The following is an 18,532-nucleotide window of genomic DNA, read 5'->3' as shown; positions in this document are numbered from 1 at the left end:
GGTTTTTATACTGTACAAGCTATATTTTCAATCCCTTACCTTAACCCTACCCATAAACCTACCCCTAACAGGAAACTGTTTGCATTTTTAGATTTTCAAAACAATTTATTATGTAAGATTTATAAGATTGTGTCCTCATGGGGACCTAAAAATGTACCCACAAGGTCAATATTACTATACTTGTGGGACATTTGGTACGTAGTGAATACCAGTACACACACACACACTTACACATGCTTATAAGGAATCTTAATGCAATATAGTATATTATTTCTCCCTTTCCCCTCAGTGGCCAGTTGTGTTTTGGCTGTTTATTTTGTGTGGGATGCTGGGCAGTGCAGCTGCCATTGTGTAATTGACAGGACTGAGCGAGAGACAGTGGGCATGACTGATGAGGTAGAACGATCCTACAGAAACTTCTATATTTTTGTATTTGTCTTATAGAAGAACCCAGTTTTGTATCAGCTATTAGCCTTCCAGTATTCAGTTAATACTTCAATCATAATTGAATTTACTTAAAGGGATAGTGCACACACACAAAAAAAAAAAATAATAATAATTTGTCATCATTTACTTACCCTCAAGTTGTTCCAGATCTGTATGAATTTCTTTTTTCTGTTGAACACAAGAGATATTCTGAGCAATGTTCGTAACCAAAACAGTTCACGGTAGCCACTGACATCCATAGTATGGAAAAAATTATATGGAAGTCAATGGCTACTGTGTTGAAGGCCCCTCATTAAGAAGCAAGAATGATTAATATAAATATATTTATCCATCTGTCTGAATAATTCTGTAAATCTTATTAAGATAAAATAATTAATGCACTGTATTTAATGCACCAATATATTTATTTATTTATTTTTTGCCCCTATAGTCCATCTGGTAATGTTTTTAGATTTTCATCAGCTGGTCTCTAAGACAGATAAACATGTAATTTTTTTTGTAAAGAATGTTTATTGGAGCATGTTTTACAAGAGAATACTATATTTCAATGTTTCTACCTTAAAAGTCTGAGTGAAAATTGTTTTTTTTTAAAAATTCAGTGCATAAACAATGCAATATCAGCAAATGAGAAAACATTAATAATAGATATGTAAAATGAATATAGACTACATGTACCTTAAATTATAGAAGTTAAAGTGTGCCCACTCAGTGCCTTTAAAGTGTCATAAAGTTAATTGAATTTCTCATGCACAGCAGTCTGTTCCTTATATGAAAATCTGATTTCTAGATGAGCTATTACATTACATAAATATAGATGTTTAAATAACTTGGCCATATTCACTACACAAGAATCTGTGACTTGTGCTCTTGAGGATGAGATGTCCTGACATGCACCTGCTGGGAATACACTTGTTCATAACGTCCCAGTATGTCTGGCTACAGTATGAGGTCAATCAATGGCGAGGCACATCAAAGCATTCCTCTTTACTTAACTTGAAAGACATACAGACATACATGCAAATAGAGCATCTCTTGCACTCTCAGCTTTCACTAATGACTCTGTCTCTTGCGTCATAATGGATTCATCTCTACGGGTCAAAGGTCAGAAGATTTGGCAGTGCATCAACAACGCAGCTACTGTCGACCCTCCTAAATATGTTATTTAAATATGATATTTATATACTTATATACACACACCTGTCCCGCTCAATAAATCTCTCATCATTGCCATAGAACATTTTTCTTACGGTAAACACGCATAGGGAGAATCTCACACCTGCTTTTTGTCAGTTTGATTGGTTGAGGTCAAAAGAGTTTGGGAAATTAAGCATTAACAGGAAATGAGCTTTCAGCAGGTTGATCGTGAATACAATGAATAGCCATGATCCTTCTTAAGTTATTTCTGTCCCCTTCAAGTATATGTAAACACACCAGCAGCAATGTTAACAATCTGACTAACAATAAATGCATGCAGAATGACTCATGGCTAGGCACGACCAGAGACCAGAGTAAGTTTTCTCATGTGTGGTATGAGTAAAATATAGAACAAAAATTAATAGTAAAATATACATTTTGTTTCTGATTAATTGCCATCTCAATAGACCTTTCTCACATTTCCGGGTTTCTCAGCAGCAGAAATCATTGGGTTAACTTGAAGAGCAGTGAATGGGAGAGTACCGCAAATATATATTTTTTGCATTCCCATTTATTCAAATAGCAAAATAAAAGTCTTGTTAAAATCCATTCCTGATTTCAAGATTAAAAGATGTATTTTACCCAAATAACCAGTTTGAATTTAATTTGATAGAGTAAAAAGGTAGTGTACTTTGAAATTATAGCAAGAAAAACAACTTTCTATTGTCTTTGCAGTCCAAAAAACAAACCTAGGACTGACACATATCAAGTTTTTCACTAGAGGATTATCGAGGCCTCAAAGAATTGACCAAAAACACACCATCACATACAAAATGAACAATTACACTAAACTGAAAAGACTCCAATGCTATTGCCAACTGTGTTTAGCTTAGTACAGTGTCAAAGGACAATTTATGAGAATAACTATATTTTTATTCCAAACTTGCATTGTATTATTGACGAGTATGAATGTAACAAATCACACATGAGAGTTATAACGCTGCGTAATGGCTCTGGTGCTAGATTATGTTATCATATTATTATAAATCTACTATTCATTTTTAAATATGGCCAATGCCAGTATATTGCGACACTCCTAATTAACATGATAATGATATGTCATTATTTGAATATCACTATTATCGTCAATACTGGCATAGAAAACCATACAGCACAACCAATGTTTCCCGATTCAAAAACAAATGACTATCCGGTCATTATAAAGAATCACAAACTGTATATGCTCTCAAGGAATTTTTTTTTTTCATAATATTTTTAATTTATATTTCATAAAAAATTACAAATTGTTAGTAACAGTTTTAGACAAAAATGTAGTTTACTTCACTTGATTCACTGAGGTTGCAGCTGTTAAATAACAATTGAACTGCGTTTGTGTTATATATCCAGTGTATCAAGCTGGAAGGTACCCTGTATAATTGAAAGCATTAGCTGAGAACATTGTTATTTCATATGCAAGTAAAATGTACATTATAACTGAAATATAACCTAATGAACTGGGAATGAATCAAATCACAATTCCAAAGCATTTAAAATTGATACAAATCGGAAGATCTATCAAATCCCAGCCCTATTATCAAGCTAGATTGTAATGCAAAACTATTTCCGGAAGTGAAGGCCATTTGAATGCTTGTCAGCAAGAGCCAGCAGCTGAGGAGGCATGATGCCAGTGGTGTTAATTACATTATCTAATATGTGTGTGAGGCTTTTAGATCGTCTTAAACGTCATTTATAGCTCATAAAGGTTTGACTTTAGTTACAGTCATGTATTCTCTTTTAAACACACAATAGTCTTTTGCAGTTAATCAGGTGACAATGAAGTTACGTCATTATCCTAAAATGCACTGTTGAAGGCAAATGACACTTGTCAAAACAACAATGCACAGCTCAAGTGTATGTGAACAGAGTTTGTGTTATGGCCTAAAGAAAACATCCTTACATAATCAAAACACTCTGATATCTCGATAAACATTCATCTATCTGCATGCGAAAAAAAAATCCATCCTCTTCCATCTGTATCCATGGAGACAGGCGGTTCAGCATGGCTCTTTCAAGACAAAAATAGCATGGGAATAATTATCGAACAAACACACTTGAATTCATGTGTGCTGACAGTCAGACTTGCAGCCACACTCACAGCCCAGCCTATTAATCTGAACTCAGTCTGCTCAGCTGTTGCATTTGGCACTGAATGAACACAAAACAATGCGGAGAGTCATTGACAATGACCAAAAATGCTGAAAGTATACCTACAGGCTCAAAGTACCATGCATAGAAAGGGAATAAAAAGACCATCTTTAATATCAGACAGCTTTTAATCACATGAAAACTATAGAAACACAAAAATGAATTACTTTTAGTGACAAATCCATTCTCTAAGCTGTATAACTGTTCCTTTCCCAAAGCGATGATTGTAGACTGAACAGAAGGAGATATAATGATACAACTAGGATTACAGTAAGACAGAACCATGGTGTTTCTCCCAGCAATTAAATCATCATCATTAAGGTAAGAAATCAACAGCTCTTGCATTAGATTATATGTCAGTATTCATTACAAAAATAAGATATAAGCAGTGGCAGGCAGCCAGCAGCTTCACTTTGGGCTAGAGGGTAAGACGGAGAGAAAGAGAGAGACAGAGATCAGATCTTCCTTCGACGAGCACACCTGCTTTGTGAACCTTGGCCTAAAATCCACCCACAAAGAGGAGGCGGGGCCTGCATTCTAAACCCCGCCCAGATAAACCAGATGTTAAGTTGAGAGCAAGTGTGAGTGCAGAAGTGTTAATAGTTAATTGCAGTAAGAGTAGTGCTAGTTTACAGGAATGAGTGTGGCTGCAGGAGCGAGAGGTGCGCTCTACTGTTGAGGGTAGTAGGGCTGTTGCTGTGGAGGTTGTTGAGGATAGGGGTAGGGCTGCTGTGCAGGAGGGGCTCCGGGGTATCCAGCTTGCCCCTGGGCTTGATAGGGCATGTACTGCATATTAAACTGCCCGTATGCATAGGGGTTATAGGCCATCGGCATCTGGTAATACCTGAGAGAGAGGAGCAAAATAACAAAATTACATTTTAGGTTGAACTGGGTAAACATTTGAACTGATAACACCATACTTACCTAGTTGACTAATCATGGTACATTAGGATAACTGTTCATATTTAATGTTTTTTTGTATAAATAAGGAAATGAACTAATTTATGTAATTAAATATTTACTAACATGCATACTTCTTTGTGACAGAAATCTGAACATTGGATAAAACCAGATTCAAAATTTGTTTAATTCTGTTGACATATTAGACTTCAAGATATTGACAGACAAAAATTTTGGTCTATTTTTTATCACTGCATAATGCAGAAAACACTGCCAAAAGTCAGAAAAAAACCACCATGATTGAAGGAATACAATAAATCAGATAAATAACTAATGCATAAAAAACCATCAGAATATAGATACGAAGAAAACTGGAAAGTTTGGTATAAATTCATGGCTCAACCGCTGAAGATATTGCAATGTAAATCTACAAATGCAAATAGATGTAATGAATAAAAAAACAATTAAATTGGTATTTTGGATATGTTCATATTTTTTGGAATTTATATTACATAAAAATGTTACACATATTTTGTATTTTAGACCTTTTCACTATTATGAAATAATACATGGTATGAAAGGAAAATAGTGCAAAACCTTAAAACTGACCAGTGATGAAAAAAAAAATAAAAAAATAAAGGTTTTTGCTGCAGTGTGAACTGGACACCCTTAAGTGACTGATTTGTAACACTCTACTTTGGCCTTAATTCTGTGCACAAGCACAAATAGCATTCATCATGCAAAGTGCAACGGCGACTTAAAATTAGACAGGCTTGTAGGAATAGGAATTCAAATTGAATGATTCTGGCTTCTTTAATTAAAGAATCAGATTAATTCAGCAACCATAACTTGTTTTTGTGTTCTATCTTCACTGGCAGAAGAATGCAAGGTTGAGAATAGGATAAGTATGCATATTTGGATGCAGCCTTAGATTTTGGCCAGAAGAAGGTATCTTAGAAGGCAGCATAATCAAGCTGCCCACCTTTTGGCAACTACCTCACTAGGTTATAGAACTGAGCTATGGACTGTCAGATGCATAGAGCTTTGAGGACATGGGTAATTGTGAAGGTCTTTATTTACCCTGGGTAGCCTTGATAAGTGGGGTAGGGTGGTCCTTGAGCCTGTGAGGGTGGTGCAACAGGTGGGGGATTAGCGCTGCTAGGAGCCACTGGAGTACTGACTGGAGCTGAAGTACTGGCCGCCTGAGGAGTGACGCTAGGCGGTGGCGGTCTCGCTGGCGGCTGGGGTTTAGCCTGAGGCTGCTGCTGGGTCTAGAACAGAAATATAAATAAGACTTTTCCTGCAGTCAAGGACTTTATCTTTAGCAGTCATCATTCTGTAAACTCACAAACACAGTCCTGGGCGCAGGGTTTGGGCCTCCTGAGGCAGGAGCAGGAGTGTTGGACTGGTATGATGGGACGTTGAATGAAGGAGCGCTCGGCTCACGAGCAATGCTCTGCTGCAGCTCCCTGTCAAATCAGAACATAAGCCATGCACAGTCACCCAAAACCATTATAGTTTGTTCATATGTGCACCCTACTGAATTACATACTTGAGAAGTTCATCCCTTTCAGTTTTGCGAGCGAAGACAATGTCGCTGCACTTATTTTGAAACTTTAACAGGATTTCTGTCAGATCATTGTAGAACTGAAAGAGGAGGTAAAGAACAGAATGAGACAGCTGAGTGACATCTTATGGATTATGGATGTGCAGAACTAATATTAGTGCATGAGTTAGTTACTTTAGTGCCCTCTTTGATATTGGAGCTGATCTCTATATAGCTATCGTGGGCTGAGGCGAGCTTCTTCAAGACCTCCTCTCTGTTATTAGCCTCAGAGTTGGACTGCTTGAGTGCTGAAAATTCCTGGTGAGACACCTGAGACAAGAAAAGCCATTTTTAAAATGAAAACAAACAAACAAACACATACCTCGCTTAGTCTCAAATAGTCTCAAGTTGTGCAACAATTATGTCAAAATTATGTAAAAAACTTTATTAAAATTTAAATTGACGGATGCATCCGATTTCATAACTGAGCCTTTGCAGGGCTGTTTTCATGCCTTAAAGGGGTGGTTGACTTTTTTTTTTTCTAGGCTTGTTTGGGTTTATGGGGTGCAGTCTAACGTGTTCATGCTTTGTTTTTTAAAAAATGCATTATTTTTCACATAATTTACCTTTATTCCACACCGAACTGTCCCTTCTCTGACAGTCACCTCGATTATTTCCTGTTTTTATGAAGCCATTCCCTCAGAAATACACAATGGGCTGAGATTGGTCAGCTGGCTCAGTGTGTTGTGATTCGCTAAACCGCCTCCAGAGTGCGTCTGAGCATCCTGCCCCTCAAGCTCAGAATGTGCTCCGGTTGTATTGTAAACAATGACGTCCTCTATATTGCTTATCAATTTGAGCCCGATTGAGACGCAGAGAGTATTAATGAAGAGGATCGTGCAGAACCTGTGCAAGCACGGCTCTTAATGGTATGTTTGTTTGTTGTCTCATACTTTTAGATACGCTGTTGTTTGTAAATGCTACAGCTTCTGTTAGCTTTTAATATACAGTTTTATTCTGATTAAAGCTTTAATACAGCACAGCAACCATACGCGTGTCCATGTATAACGCTTCTTATTGCTATGTGAAAATAACTGTATAAATGGATTTTTGTTGGAGCTGATCTGACGATCTGAATGAGAGATCGAGAGAGAGAGAGAGAGAGAGGGAGAGATCGAGAGAGAGAGAGAGGGAGAGAGAGAGAGAGAGAGGGAGAGAGAGAGAGATGCAGAGCAGGGCGACGTGAGGAACAGGATTGAGAACCGGTGCTTTAGAACATTGGTTTTGAAACTTGTGAATCCATTAGAATCGTGATTCATATATGAACAGATTTTTATGTGCACCCCTAGTTTTCTCCTCCTCTTCTCTAAAGCAGGATGACATGGTCTCGCCCCTTTTGTTGCGTGTTCCCGGGGACAGGGTTTATCTGGGTTTGTGACGTAACAGACCTGGTAAGAAACTCGTTGTAGTCCCTTACCACCCGTTTCTGAAGGCATTAAACTGCCAGAATTTCTCTGTTTGCATCGAATTTTTAGCAGATATTGTTTATGCTCAAACAGCAACATTACACACTAACTAATGTTAAAAAAAGTGAAATCGCAATCAGCCACCCCTTTAAATCCTTATCTGATCAAATTATATTAGAATACTGTGACTGTTACTTAGTAATTCTTTGCTGAAATACTGGTGAAATGTTGTTATGCGTGAGTTTTTGGGTGCACCTGTATCTGTGACAACAGTTCCTCCTGTCTGCGTAAATTCTGCTGAACACGTTGTGTGTGAGAGCCGTAACGAGAGTCCAGTTCACTGGTGGTCAGAGCCTCTTCGTTAATGGCACCATCTTGAGCCAGTGCGGTAAGGAACTTTGCTGTCATATCAAAAGTCACCGACTTCACCTCTCCCTCCAGAACTTCCCGTTCCCTCTTCACCTCATCCAGCTGTGCCAGCTGAGCTCTCAGCACGTTTACCACCTGCACAGAAGAGGACAATCCCGGACTGAAGAATAGCATGAGGGTTTGGTCAGGGTTAGTTTGAGATAACTGGGTCAATGTGTGAGTATCTTTCACCCAGTGTTATTTTAGCATTATTTAAATACTATTGTAGTTTTTATTAATATTTTAAGTTAGCTTTATATATTAAAAAAAGATTTATTTTTATATTTTTAAGTTTTCATTTTAGTTTTATATTTTTAAATATTTTTAATACATCTTATAATTGAAATATTTTTTTTATTTCAGTTTTAGTTTCAGTTAGTATTTTTAGTATTTCAACTAATAAATATTTCGGTTAGCTCCCAAGGCAACATTTCTAATTTTCATTTACTTAAAAGGGATAGTTCACCCAAAAATGAAAATTGAGTCATTAATTACTCACCCTCATGTTGTTACAAACCAGTAAGACCTTCGTTCATGTTCGGAACACAAATTAAGATATTTTTGATAAAATCTGAGAGCTCTCTGACCCTGCATAGACAGCAACACAACTGAGAGTACCACAACACATTTTTTAATAAGCTGTTCGATGAGGGTAAGTAATTAATAACAGAATTTAAATTTTTGGGTGAACTAACCCTTTAAGTGTTTTCATCTAATATTTATATATCATTAAATGTCTGTTAATCTCGTTTTTTCTTCTTTAATAATTTTTGATAGTTTTAGTTAACAATCACTACACGCTCACCTCACTGCCCTGCAGAGTCTTGGCGGGGTTGGCAGACGGTATGGCGGCACTGAGCTCATTTTCTGGCTTGCAGAGCAAAGCAATCATCTCACAATGTGCTGTGTAACGCTCTTTCACCACCTGATCTGCCTGCACTGCCTTGTCCAGTATATTGCGGAAATTATTTCCCTCTGCATGGAGAAACAGAGAGAGAGGGTTGGGTTCCGGTAGCATGACACTAGTAACATAAAAGTCATGAGCAGGGAAAACATACAAACTGATAATGTGTTTACCTAGAATGCACTGTAAGTCTCATTAGGTAAAAGCATCTGCTAAATGCATAAATGGTAAGGGGAAGTGTGTATGTACCTGCTCTGAGTGGTTTATACAGATCTCCAGAGGGAGTTCTGTTCCAGCGCTGATTGAATTTGCCTCGGAGTTCATTGTCTGTTGTTTCCTCATCATCTAACATCTTCAAGGACTGTAATAACAACACACAAGTTTTGTTAAATATACAGGCATGAAGTGCGAGTACATAGTCAAATGGTGTCATACAATACACAGCAGGTTTGCAGAGTATTTTCCCCATTTTAATTTGGAAAAAAACAATTTCCGTATTTTGAAATTCAGGTAATAAAATGAAAAGAAAATATTTATGATTCTGTCCTATTTGGTTAAGAGGAAATGTATATAAATGATCATGTGTGATCGCCTTTGTATAGACGGTTAGATGTTTTTCTTCCACTGAAGTCTAAGAGGCTCTTTGGATCTTTTACACTGAAATCGCCATATTCATAGTATTAGATTAGACAAAGATTAGATTAGATAAATGCGCAAACAGAAGCATTATTACTAGTGATCTCAGAAGTTTGGATCTTGTGGCTTATAAAAGGGTAGAAACAGATGGTGACCGTGTGCATCACCTCATCCAGGATCTCACGGTTCCTCTGCAGTAGTTCAGGGAGATCTTTAATAAGCTGTTCGATGCTCTGTAGGCCGCCCTGCTGAACAACAGCACGACTCTTTTCAAGGATGGACTGAGGGACTGCATCTCCTGACAGATCTTCTAATGCTGCCGGCAGGTTCAAAGAAGCCAACACCCTGCCAATCAGCAACAACCAATCAATCACTACCACCAAACCTTCATTTATCCACACAAAATACTGATAAAACTGATCATTTAGACAGCATATCCAGGTTTAAATAAAATAATTATGTGTATTACTACATCTGTGATTGATGCCTGAAAGGGATAGTTCACACAAAAATGAAAATTCTCTCATTAATTATTCACCCTCATGTTGTTCCAAACCCATAAGACCTTCGTTCATCTTCAGAACACGAATTAAGGTATTTTTGATGAAATCCAAGAGCTTTCTGACCCTCTATAGACAGCAATGTAACTGACACGTTCAAGGCAGAGAAAGGTAGTAAGGACAATGTTAAATAGTCTATGTGATCAGTGGTTCAACCTTAATGAAACTACGAGAATATATTTTGTGCGCATAAAAAAAAAAAAAAAAATTTTTTTAATTTATTCAACAATTTTTTTTCTTTTAGAGAGTGTCTGAAAGTATTCAAGATAGTTTAATGGTTCAGCGCAGTGATACTGCTGATGCAGCCATTCTGACGTAGAACACACACACACACACACACACACACACACACACACACACACACACACACACACACACACACACACAGTGCCTTGTTTACAAGTAAATGAATATGCATGCATTGTGGTAAAAAATATTCTCATAGCTTCATAAAATTGAACAACTGATGTCACATGGGCTATTTTAACAATGTCCTTACTACGTTTCTGGACCTTGAACCTGGTAGTTACCTTGCGGTCTATGGAGGGTCAGAAAGCTCTCAGATTTCATCAAAAGTATCTTAATTTGTGTTCTGAAGATTAGCGAACATCTTATGGTTTTGGAAAGACATGAGTGTGAGTAATTAATGACAGAATTTTTATTTTTGGCTGAACTATCCCTTTAAAACAATTACAAGAAAAGAAGTAAAAGCTCTCGTTGTACATGTTAATGGACTTTTAATGGAGTTTAAATGGACTCGTGTAAGAGCAAATATATGCAACAACACTGACCCGTTGCAGAGATTCGTTGCTTCCCTCATGCTGCCAATCAGTCTGTTGACTGTGTCAGACTTCCTGGAATTGGCTGCACTCACTGACTGCTGCACTGCCATCGGCACCATCTTCTCAAACAGATCTAAACACAAACAAAACAGAAAATAATGCAATTTGTTGAATTTTTCCACATAAGAAATGGAAAAAAAACAAAAAAATCCAAACAAAGGGATTGTCATGTGTGCATCGTTCTGACCTGTAAACTTCTGGCTCAGTGGTGTCTGAATACCAGTTGTTTTGACCAAAGATGCTTTGCCAATGTGCTCCAGGTCTTTGACCTCTGGCACACGGTCATGGTAAATGAAGTCATTGTCTTTCTTTGCAGCTGTGAGGGAGCGACTGATCTTATCGGAGAGGTCCTTCATATTAACATACTCATCGTATCGAGAAGCCACGGTCTTCACCAGCTCTGTGGCGTGCTGCAAGACACGCATGAGAAACCTGAACGTCAACATCAACTATTAATGAAGCTCAAAAGCGAATAAATAAAACAAGCAACCGGCCAGCCAAAAATAAACAGTCTGTCACACACAGACAAACACACCTGCAGCCGAGCGATCTCCTCTCCAAATTTTTTCTTCTGATTAGCCAAGGCTGACTGGTGCAGCTCTGCGGTGGCCTGCATCATACAGTGCTTGGCAGCGAGGACGGGAAGCACTTCCTGGAAATAAAAATACTGACCAGGGAGAGGCAATCACAGCAATCACAAACGCCAAGGCAACCACGAACCAACACCATGGGCAACCACAAACGAGCACAGACACACAGCACAGGGTGCAGGAAGAAAAAAACAGAACAGCAAATCAGCACGCATCCTTCAGCAAACCCCAACCAAATCCTCACACAGTGCTCATGCAGCGTTCACTCACAGATCAATAGGAAAAAAAACAAAGGCTGGAGGCTGTATGAGGGGTGTCGAGCAGTCAAATGGGAATCAAGGAAACTAAAATCTCTTGACACACGTATACAGACCCACCCACAGTCAGTCCCTCCAGGATTTCGCGGGTCTTTTTCTGATTTCTGTGGCCTAAAATGATTGTTTTCGCCATGGCTTTTCTCAAAATTTGCGATGATATTTGTGGCATTTCTTATTGTTTTGCAGTGAAAATATAGACAACATATACAGACAACATTCTTCTAACATTGTTATGGCTTTTCTGACTTCGAGAACCATTGTAGGGCTCCAGACTAACATCTGAGGACAACAGTGCCATTAAGTTGTACAGAAGGTGGCACCAGCACCTGACAGTAAAGCACTAATTGCACATGTACATCTCGGAGATGTCTATCTCCATGCAGTCATGGCCTAATGGACAGAGAGTCGGACTTGTAACCCGACTTGTAACTCCCCTATGCAGATAAAACTAACTTTTATTACAACTAAATATAATTTCATAAATACACAAAATATATATTAGGTAGTGGAAATGGCTAATAAGCCTATAAGTACTTCTCTGCAGCCATCTACTAGTGATAATTTAACGTCTTTGTAAGTATGTCTTTGCCTTCCTACATTATGAAACTTTTTGTTTTATAAATGGGGGAAACCTATGAACTGAAGGATGCACGACTAATGTCATCACATTAAAATAACTTTCAAATTCGGTAACACTTAAAGCTTTGAAGTGCTGGGAAAAGTTGTGTGAAGCATTTAAAAACACTCAAAAACATTACACCATTTCTGCCACAAGCTGTTCCTGTAGTTTTGCTATGTTAAATCCATGGTGAATGGTGGTGATTTGTGTTTACTGAATGATGTTTTTCCTGGTTTCCACATCAGTGGTGTTTGTTCTGACATCTGTAGCTTTAACAGAATTCTGCGCTGAATTTGAATGCTTCTCATGAGATTTCACAGAGATGTTACTGATTCTGCGGCGAACTGAACTACTTTCTTCACTATATCTCCCAGCGCTGTGTATAGCAGTGTCTCGAGATCGAGATCAGCTTGTGACTCTGGCCCGAGCATATAACAATGGTCTGAGCTGCGTAGCCCAAACGAATAGCGAATTCGTTCCGCTTTTGGTTCGTTTGTTCATATAGCTCTTGTAAATCGCTCATGATGAGTATGCAAAGCTGTTCATTCCATTTTTGGAACCTTTCTTTGACTGAATGTGCGTTGCGATGACGTCACAGGATGCGTCTAAACCCAAAATCTGTGGAAAATCTTCAGCAATTACAAAAATTGCCAGCTCTTGCGAAAATTTCGGCGTTTGCTTGAATTTGCTATAAATTCAGCGATCACATAATCGGAAAATCCTGGAGGGACTGCACAGTGATTGCTGCATGCAGTATGTGGAGCTCTTTGCCTAATGTTTAACAGTGTCTAGTTCGATTGCACAGTGACCCCTGGTGGATCAGCTTCCCCACTAACATGTCTGTCATGTGTACCGAAAGCTGCACATACCTTAGGAAGATTCTCTTTGTATTGACATTGCTTAAAAGCATCGCCGTAGTAATCTGCCGCCTGATTGGCAAGTTTAGCGACAATGGCGTCCTTCATCTTATCTGTGAGGTGAAACATTAGACAGTTAAAACTGTGTCAACTATAAGCAAAAAAATGCACAAACATAAACACAGACACACCAGCAGTGGCTTTGAGAACGAAGACCTCCTGTGCCTGGCTGAGCATGATCTGACTGAGCGTGCCCACCGTCTCGGGGGAGATGTCCATGGTGGGCTCTCTATTCAGTGCAGAGAGCACTGTATCCTTTATATGAGCAAACGCACCACTCGCCAGCTGGAAAGAGACAGGAAATGCTTAAACATTTTTATTTCTCTTGATTGTCTGTGTTGTTGAAGGACTAAAGGTCAAAATCAAACCTGGTAGAACTTGGCGGCGGTCTTCAGTCCCTCGTCATTGTCGAGATTTTGCTCAGAAGCAATCTGACTGGCCAGCGCGCCCACATTAAACAACACGCAAGTCTTCTCATAGCCCACACTTGCCAATGCTGAAGCACACAAACATTATGAACCACAATGTATTAATCACTGTTTCAGTTTGTTCTTTTTTCTATTCTCTTAATTCTTTTCTATGATAGGATATTTTTATTGAGCTTTATAAATTTATTGACTATTATATTGCATAAGCAAAGCACTATAAAACATTTATATATAAAATGTACTATATAAATAAAGTTTCTTTGTCCAAGCATTTTACTATTAACACCATAAAGTATTTATTACTTTATCAATTTATGAATAACAAGTAACTTTACTATTTTTGATTATTAAATCAAACTTGAATTTGACATGAATAAAAAAGAGATTTATCATGCATCTATAAACAAGATATGGTCTAAAACACACAAAAAAGTACCAACAAAGTAAATGAAATCAGGACACTCTGCATTACAAAAAGTTGAGAAATAAGTGGTAACATGTAGTAGTAAGTAATAAATAAAGTATGCAATGAGTCATGTGATTAAGTTATGGAACTACTGGAGATAACATTATTTGTGTGCAAACACAATAACTCAACGTAACAAAATTTTTCGCCTAATTATTTTTTTTAATAGTTCTTCTGTAATTCTGTGGTGCTAGTTATAAACAACTATTTATTTGCATGCAGCATTAATGTTTAGGTAAATATTTAGATATGGTCAATTTTAGAACTTCTATAATTAATTATGAAACACTGGTTTACTTCAGATAAGTTTGCTATTATTTTTTTAAAAGATATTTTACTTTTGCAAGGATGGGAAAAATTCTTATAAATTTCTGTAATATTCTAGTGCTTTCTGGACTAGTCATAAAAATACAAAAATCATCTAATGTACACTTCTGAAGTTTTGGAAGTCTCACTTTTGGTAACTGTTTATGTTAAACTGTTGTTAGCACAGTGTTATGGATGTACCATGTTAGTTTTATGCATGAGTAATAACAGATTAGCTTGTATAAGTTGTCAACATATTTCTTTAGGCACTGTTAATGATACACAAAAAGTAAAGTGATATTTGTTTTCAGCATGTCAAACTTCATATAGAAACATTAAAAATAAAAGCGAAACTTTTATAAAAATGTGTTTCACAGTGTAAGTTTCTTAGTTTACAAGATGTGCTGCCCTTCCTTTTTACTGGATTAGGTACCTGGCTCGGTTTCACATTAGTTCATATTTTCCTTGAATATGGACGACAGAAATATAATATTTATTAATGCATACTCTTAAGGTATTTACCTATTTTTTAAACAAACTATATACAACTATCTGCAATAAAGAATTTACCAAGACAATAAATGCCTTAAAAACAACTTACCCATAGGGTACTTTTCTAGTGCAATCAAAACTACTAATGTGTAACATTAGAGTACGGAACACAAATAAATTAAAATAAATTTGTTTGTATTGACGTGCTTATTTTGTTATAAAATCACATATCAACTCACCAAGCTTGACTGAGCCTCCAAAAAGAGATCCTTTATCAAAAGCATCTTTCCATGTAAATGTCAGACATAACTGAAAAAACAAAACAAAAAACAAAACACAGTTATGTATTATATACAGAATTACGAATATGCTCAAATTAACCTATTGTTATAATCAATTATTGTCATAAAACAAATGAATGGGTTGATATTTAGGTTACCTCTGTAAAAGGAAATTTGGGTTCAATTGCACAGAGCTGATCATAATATCTAAAGGGGAGAGAGAAAAACAATGAGAAAAGCTGTTAAAATGGAAAGTGTAAGGGAAATAACTTTAGTTTCTTTAGATGGAATGTAAACCATAATGACAAAAAAATTTAGCCATGACAGCATTCTCATGTGACTGTCTGACAAAAGAAGCAAATGACGTTACTGAAGTTTCTCAACCTCATTGTTACAGAGCTAACGAGTGACACAAAAACATTTCTGGAAGGAAAGAAGAGCATTTCTCCACACCTCTACTCCATATGTTTTCTATCTGCTATTTCTTGCCTCTCGGCACTACAAAAGGAACATGACTGTAGAGTCTACAGAGAGGGAATACCACTGATGGATGTGCCCAAGGGGCTCTTCGTCATACAAACCAAACACCGATCTAACTAGGAGCTACAAAGCAGGCCATTCATCTTGACCATTGAGCATGGCTACAAAGCAGCAAACAAAAAGCTTATTCCTATAGCAACACACTTCTTATTCACTCTCCAGATGGTGCAAGCCCCAGTCCTTACATTAACTCAACTACATTAAACCACAAATGCAGAATCTAACCGCTGACTGAAAACAAGACCTTATTCATATGAAAGTCAACAGTTTTAAGCAGAATTAAAATACACAGTTTTGTTACTTTTCTCAATATTTAAAATAATGTCATAATTTTAGTCGTATAGTATCATAGAAGGTAAATAATAAATTCTAACAATTTCACAATTCATATAAATGAACATTTCATTAAGACCAAAAACAATGGATATAAAAGGGGACAAAATGAAGTGCTGAAAGCATGATGCAGCAAATCTTGATTTTATTTAACAAATTAACTAGCCATTTCCTCAACTCTTTCAAAGCAAAAGATCAGCTGCTGGTTTATAGATAAAGAAATGAAGCATGAAGCGCAGTTATAAATTCTTCCCAAAACAAAACGTATACGTCACTCACACCTGTATACACTGCCAAACACATGACGTAATGAAATCACGTGAAAACTAGGTCGACGATAACTGACCAAACTGCTTTGTGAATGTACTATAAACACTCCGAACATATTTTCTTATTTATTTCTCTTATTTGCGTCGAATCTAATCTACAGTGAAAGTCTGAAGAGGTCAATCTGAATGACAGACCTGAGTCACGCAAAACCAGGAAGCTGGGTGACGTTTGATAAATGGGTGTCATAACGTGTTCATGGACCTGAAGAATTTAGGATAACATTTATTTGAATTCGTGAATGTAAAGCTTATGCTGTAACTCCTCATTTTAATCACCATTTGGGGTTTACCAGTTTATTTTAAAAGCTCACAGGGTTTCACGAATTTTAAAAGTACATATATTTTTGTAGTCTCTTAATTAATATGCGAGTATGATATGAATTAGATGGAGTGTAGCATGTCACACCACAGGATGTCAACTTCCCAAAAAATAAAATCTCAACTGCCCAAATATAACGACGTAACGTTAAACTGCATACCGCCCTGTATGCTCTCTAAACACTAAACCGATAAGACATAACGTTACTAACTGTAGACGTCTCATTTGAGCAACCAGCGTGAACAACACCTCCAGTTCACGTTTTATATTTCTATGAAGCACACAGAAACAGATAAGACACTCTTGACAAACGCTAAACTCTTAACGAAACTAGTTCTGTTATCAGATAATATAAAATCCACATAAAACAGAGACATGTTATCGCACGTTTGCGGCATAAAAATGGATGAAACTTGCTAGCTTCCTGTGCTTTAGACATCTTCTGCTATCCGCTAACAGAAAATAATCGGCACTGTAGTAACTTTAAATCATACAGATTGAATAACAAACCACGAAACAGAGCTGTCAATGTTTAACAGGCGGCAGAAATAAACACTCATTGAAACTTTGTAATCGAGTTGTTTTGTGAGGCTCTCACCGCAGCAGGATCTCCAGCGAGCTCTCGTGTTTGTCCAGCGGCCTGCCAAGAGCACTTTTGCGCAGCTTATTGAGCTCTTCCACGGCACGGAGATACTCCGTCTGCTCCTCACCGGGAGGATATGTGGACGTTACAAATTTCGACAACGGTTTCACTAAGTCGACCTCTGAGGACTTCTTCAACGGGACAGAAATAAACGTCGCCATTTGGGCCCGCGTGAAACACAATTCCAGTGGAGAATGAGAACACTGCAGACGGACAAAAACAAAGGCAGAGCACTTCCTGGTTTTCCGGCGTGCGTCATCACGTCAGATGTACACGCACGCGCATTCTGCGCTCGCGGGTGTAACACGTTAAATTTCCTTCCATTTAAATCCATAAATATGTAAATAGCGTTTTATTTCCATGTTCCTGCACAGGAGGCTTATGTAGAACTGTATTTTAGCATAGTATATATAAATTATATAGATGCAGTAAATTCAACGTTTTGCATTCATATTTATCAAGTTTTGGGTGTAACAACTAATCAGGTGCATGACAACACTTGAACTTTTCTTAGTAAGTGTACAGTACCTGGAAATCACTCTTAAGTTTTTATTTAAAAAAAACAAAAATTCACTGGGAATTGGACGATGGGTTTAAGAAGTGACCTCTGTGGAAGTGACAGACAGATCCCAAGTTTGATCCATATAGGAATTTAATATACATGTATATAGTTCAAGATGAGGGAGAATGGGGTAAGGTGTGTCCCTCTGACACACCTTACTCAGTTCTCCCAATGACTCATCCATTTAGTCTTGTGACAATATATTTATAATCACACAGTTAGTTACCTGTAATAATACCTGAAGGATGGCAAAAGTGATAAGAATCTTATTGTTAAACATATCTTGATAATACTTTACAATAAGGTCCCATTTGTCAATGTTTGTTAATGCATTAATTAACA

The 18,532-nt window shown here is 37.3% G+C and overlaps 1 protein-coding gene across 4 annotated transcripts; it reads right to left on the bottom strand.

Annotated features, from left to right (window-relative positions):
- Positions 1-3,895: 3,895 nt before the first annotated feature.
- Positions 3,896-17,882, bottom strand: LOC109070175 (programmed cell death 6-interacting protein-like). 4 transcript variants are annotated; one of them, XM_042745782.1, is made up of 18 exons: positions 17,584-17,882; positions 15,623-15,671; positions 15,423-15,492; positions 13,860-13,987; positions 13,623-13,776; positions 13,444-13,544; positions 11,584-11,715; positions 11,236-11,458; positions 10,998-11,121; positions 9,814-9,991; positions 9,260-9,371; positions 8,912-9,081; positions 7,954-8,202; positions 6,428-6,562; positions 6,239-6,333; positions 6,035-6,155; positions 5,767-5,957; positions 3,896-4,630 (listed from the first exon to the last, which is right to left on the bottom strand). In XM_042745782.1, exons 1-18 carry the CDS (start codon positions 17,787-17,789, stop codon positions 4,456-4,458), a joined length of 2,613 nt encoding a protein of 870 aa, XP_042601716.1. In that variant the 5' UTR covers positions 17,790-17,882; the 3' UTR covers positions 3,896-4,455. The 4 variants fall into 4 exon arrangements, with proteins under 4 accessions (XP_042601716.1, XP_042601717.1, XP_042601718.1 ...); XM_042745783.1 differs by having other exon boundaries at positions 5,767-5,951; XM_042745784.1 differs by having other exon boundaries at positions 5,767-5,948.
- Between the last annotated feature and the right edge of the window lie 650 nt (positions 17,883-18,532).

Source organism: Cyprinus carpio, chromosome B19 (genome assembly GCF_018340385.1).
Source record: "Cyprinus carpio isolate SPL01 chromosome B19, ASM1834038v1, whole genome shotgun sequence".
In the NCBI taxonomy this organism is placed as follows: domain Eukaryota; kingdom Metazoa; phylum Chordata; class Actinopteri; order Cypriniformes; family Cyprinidae; genus Cyprinus; species Cyprinus carpio.
This window is presented reverse-complemented; position numbering and strand designations above follow the sequence as displayed.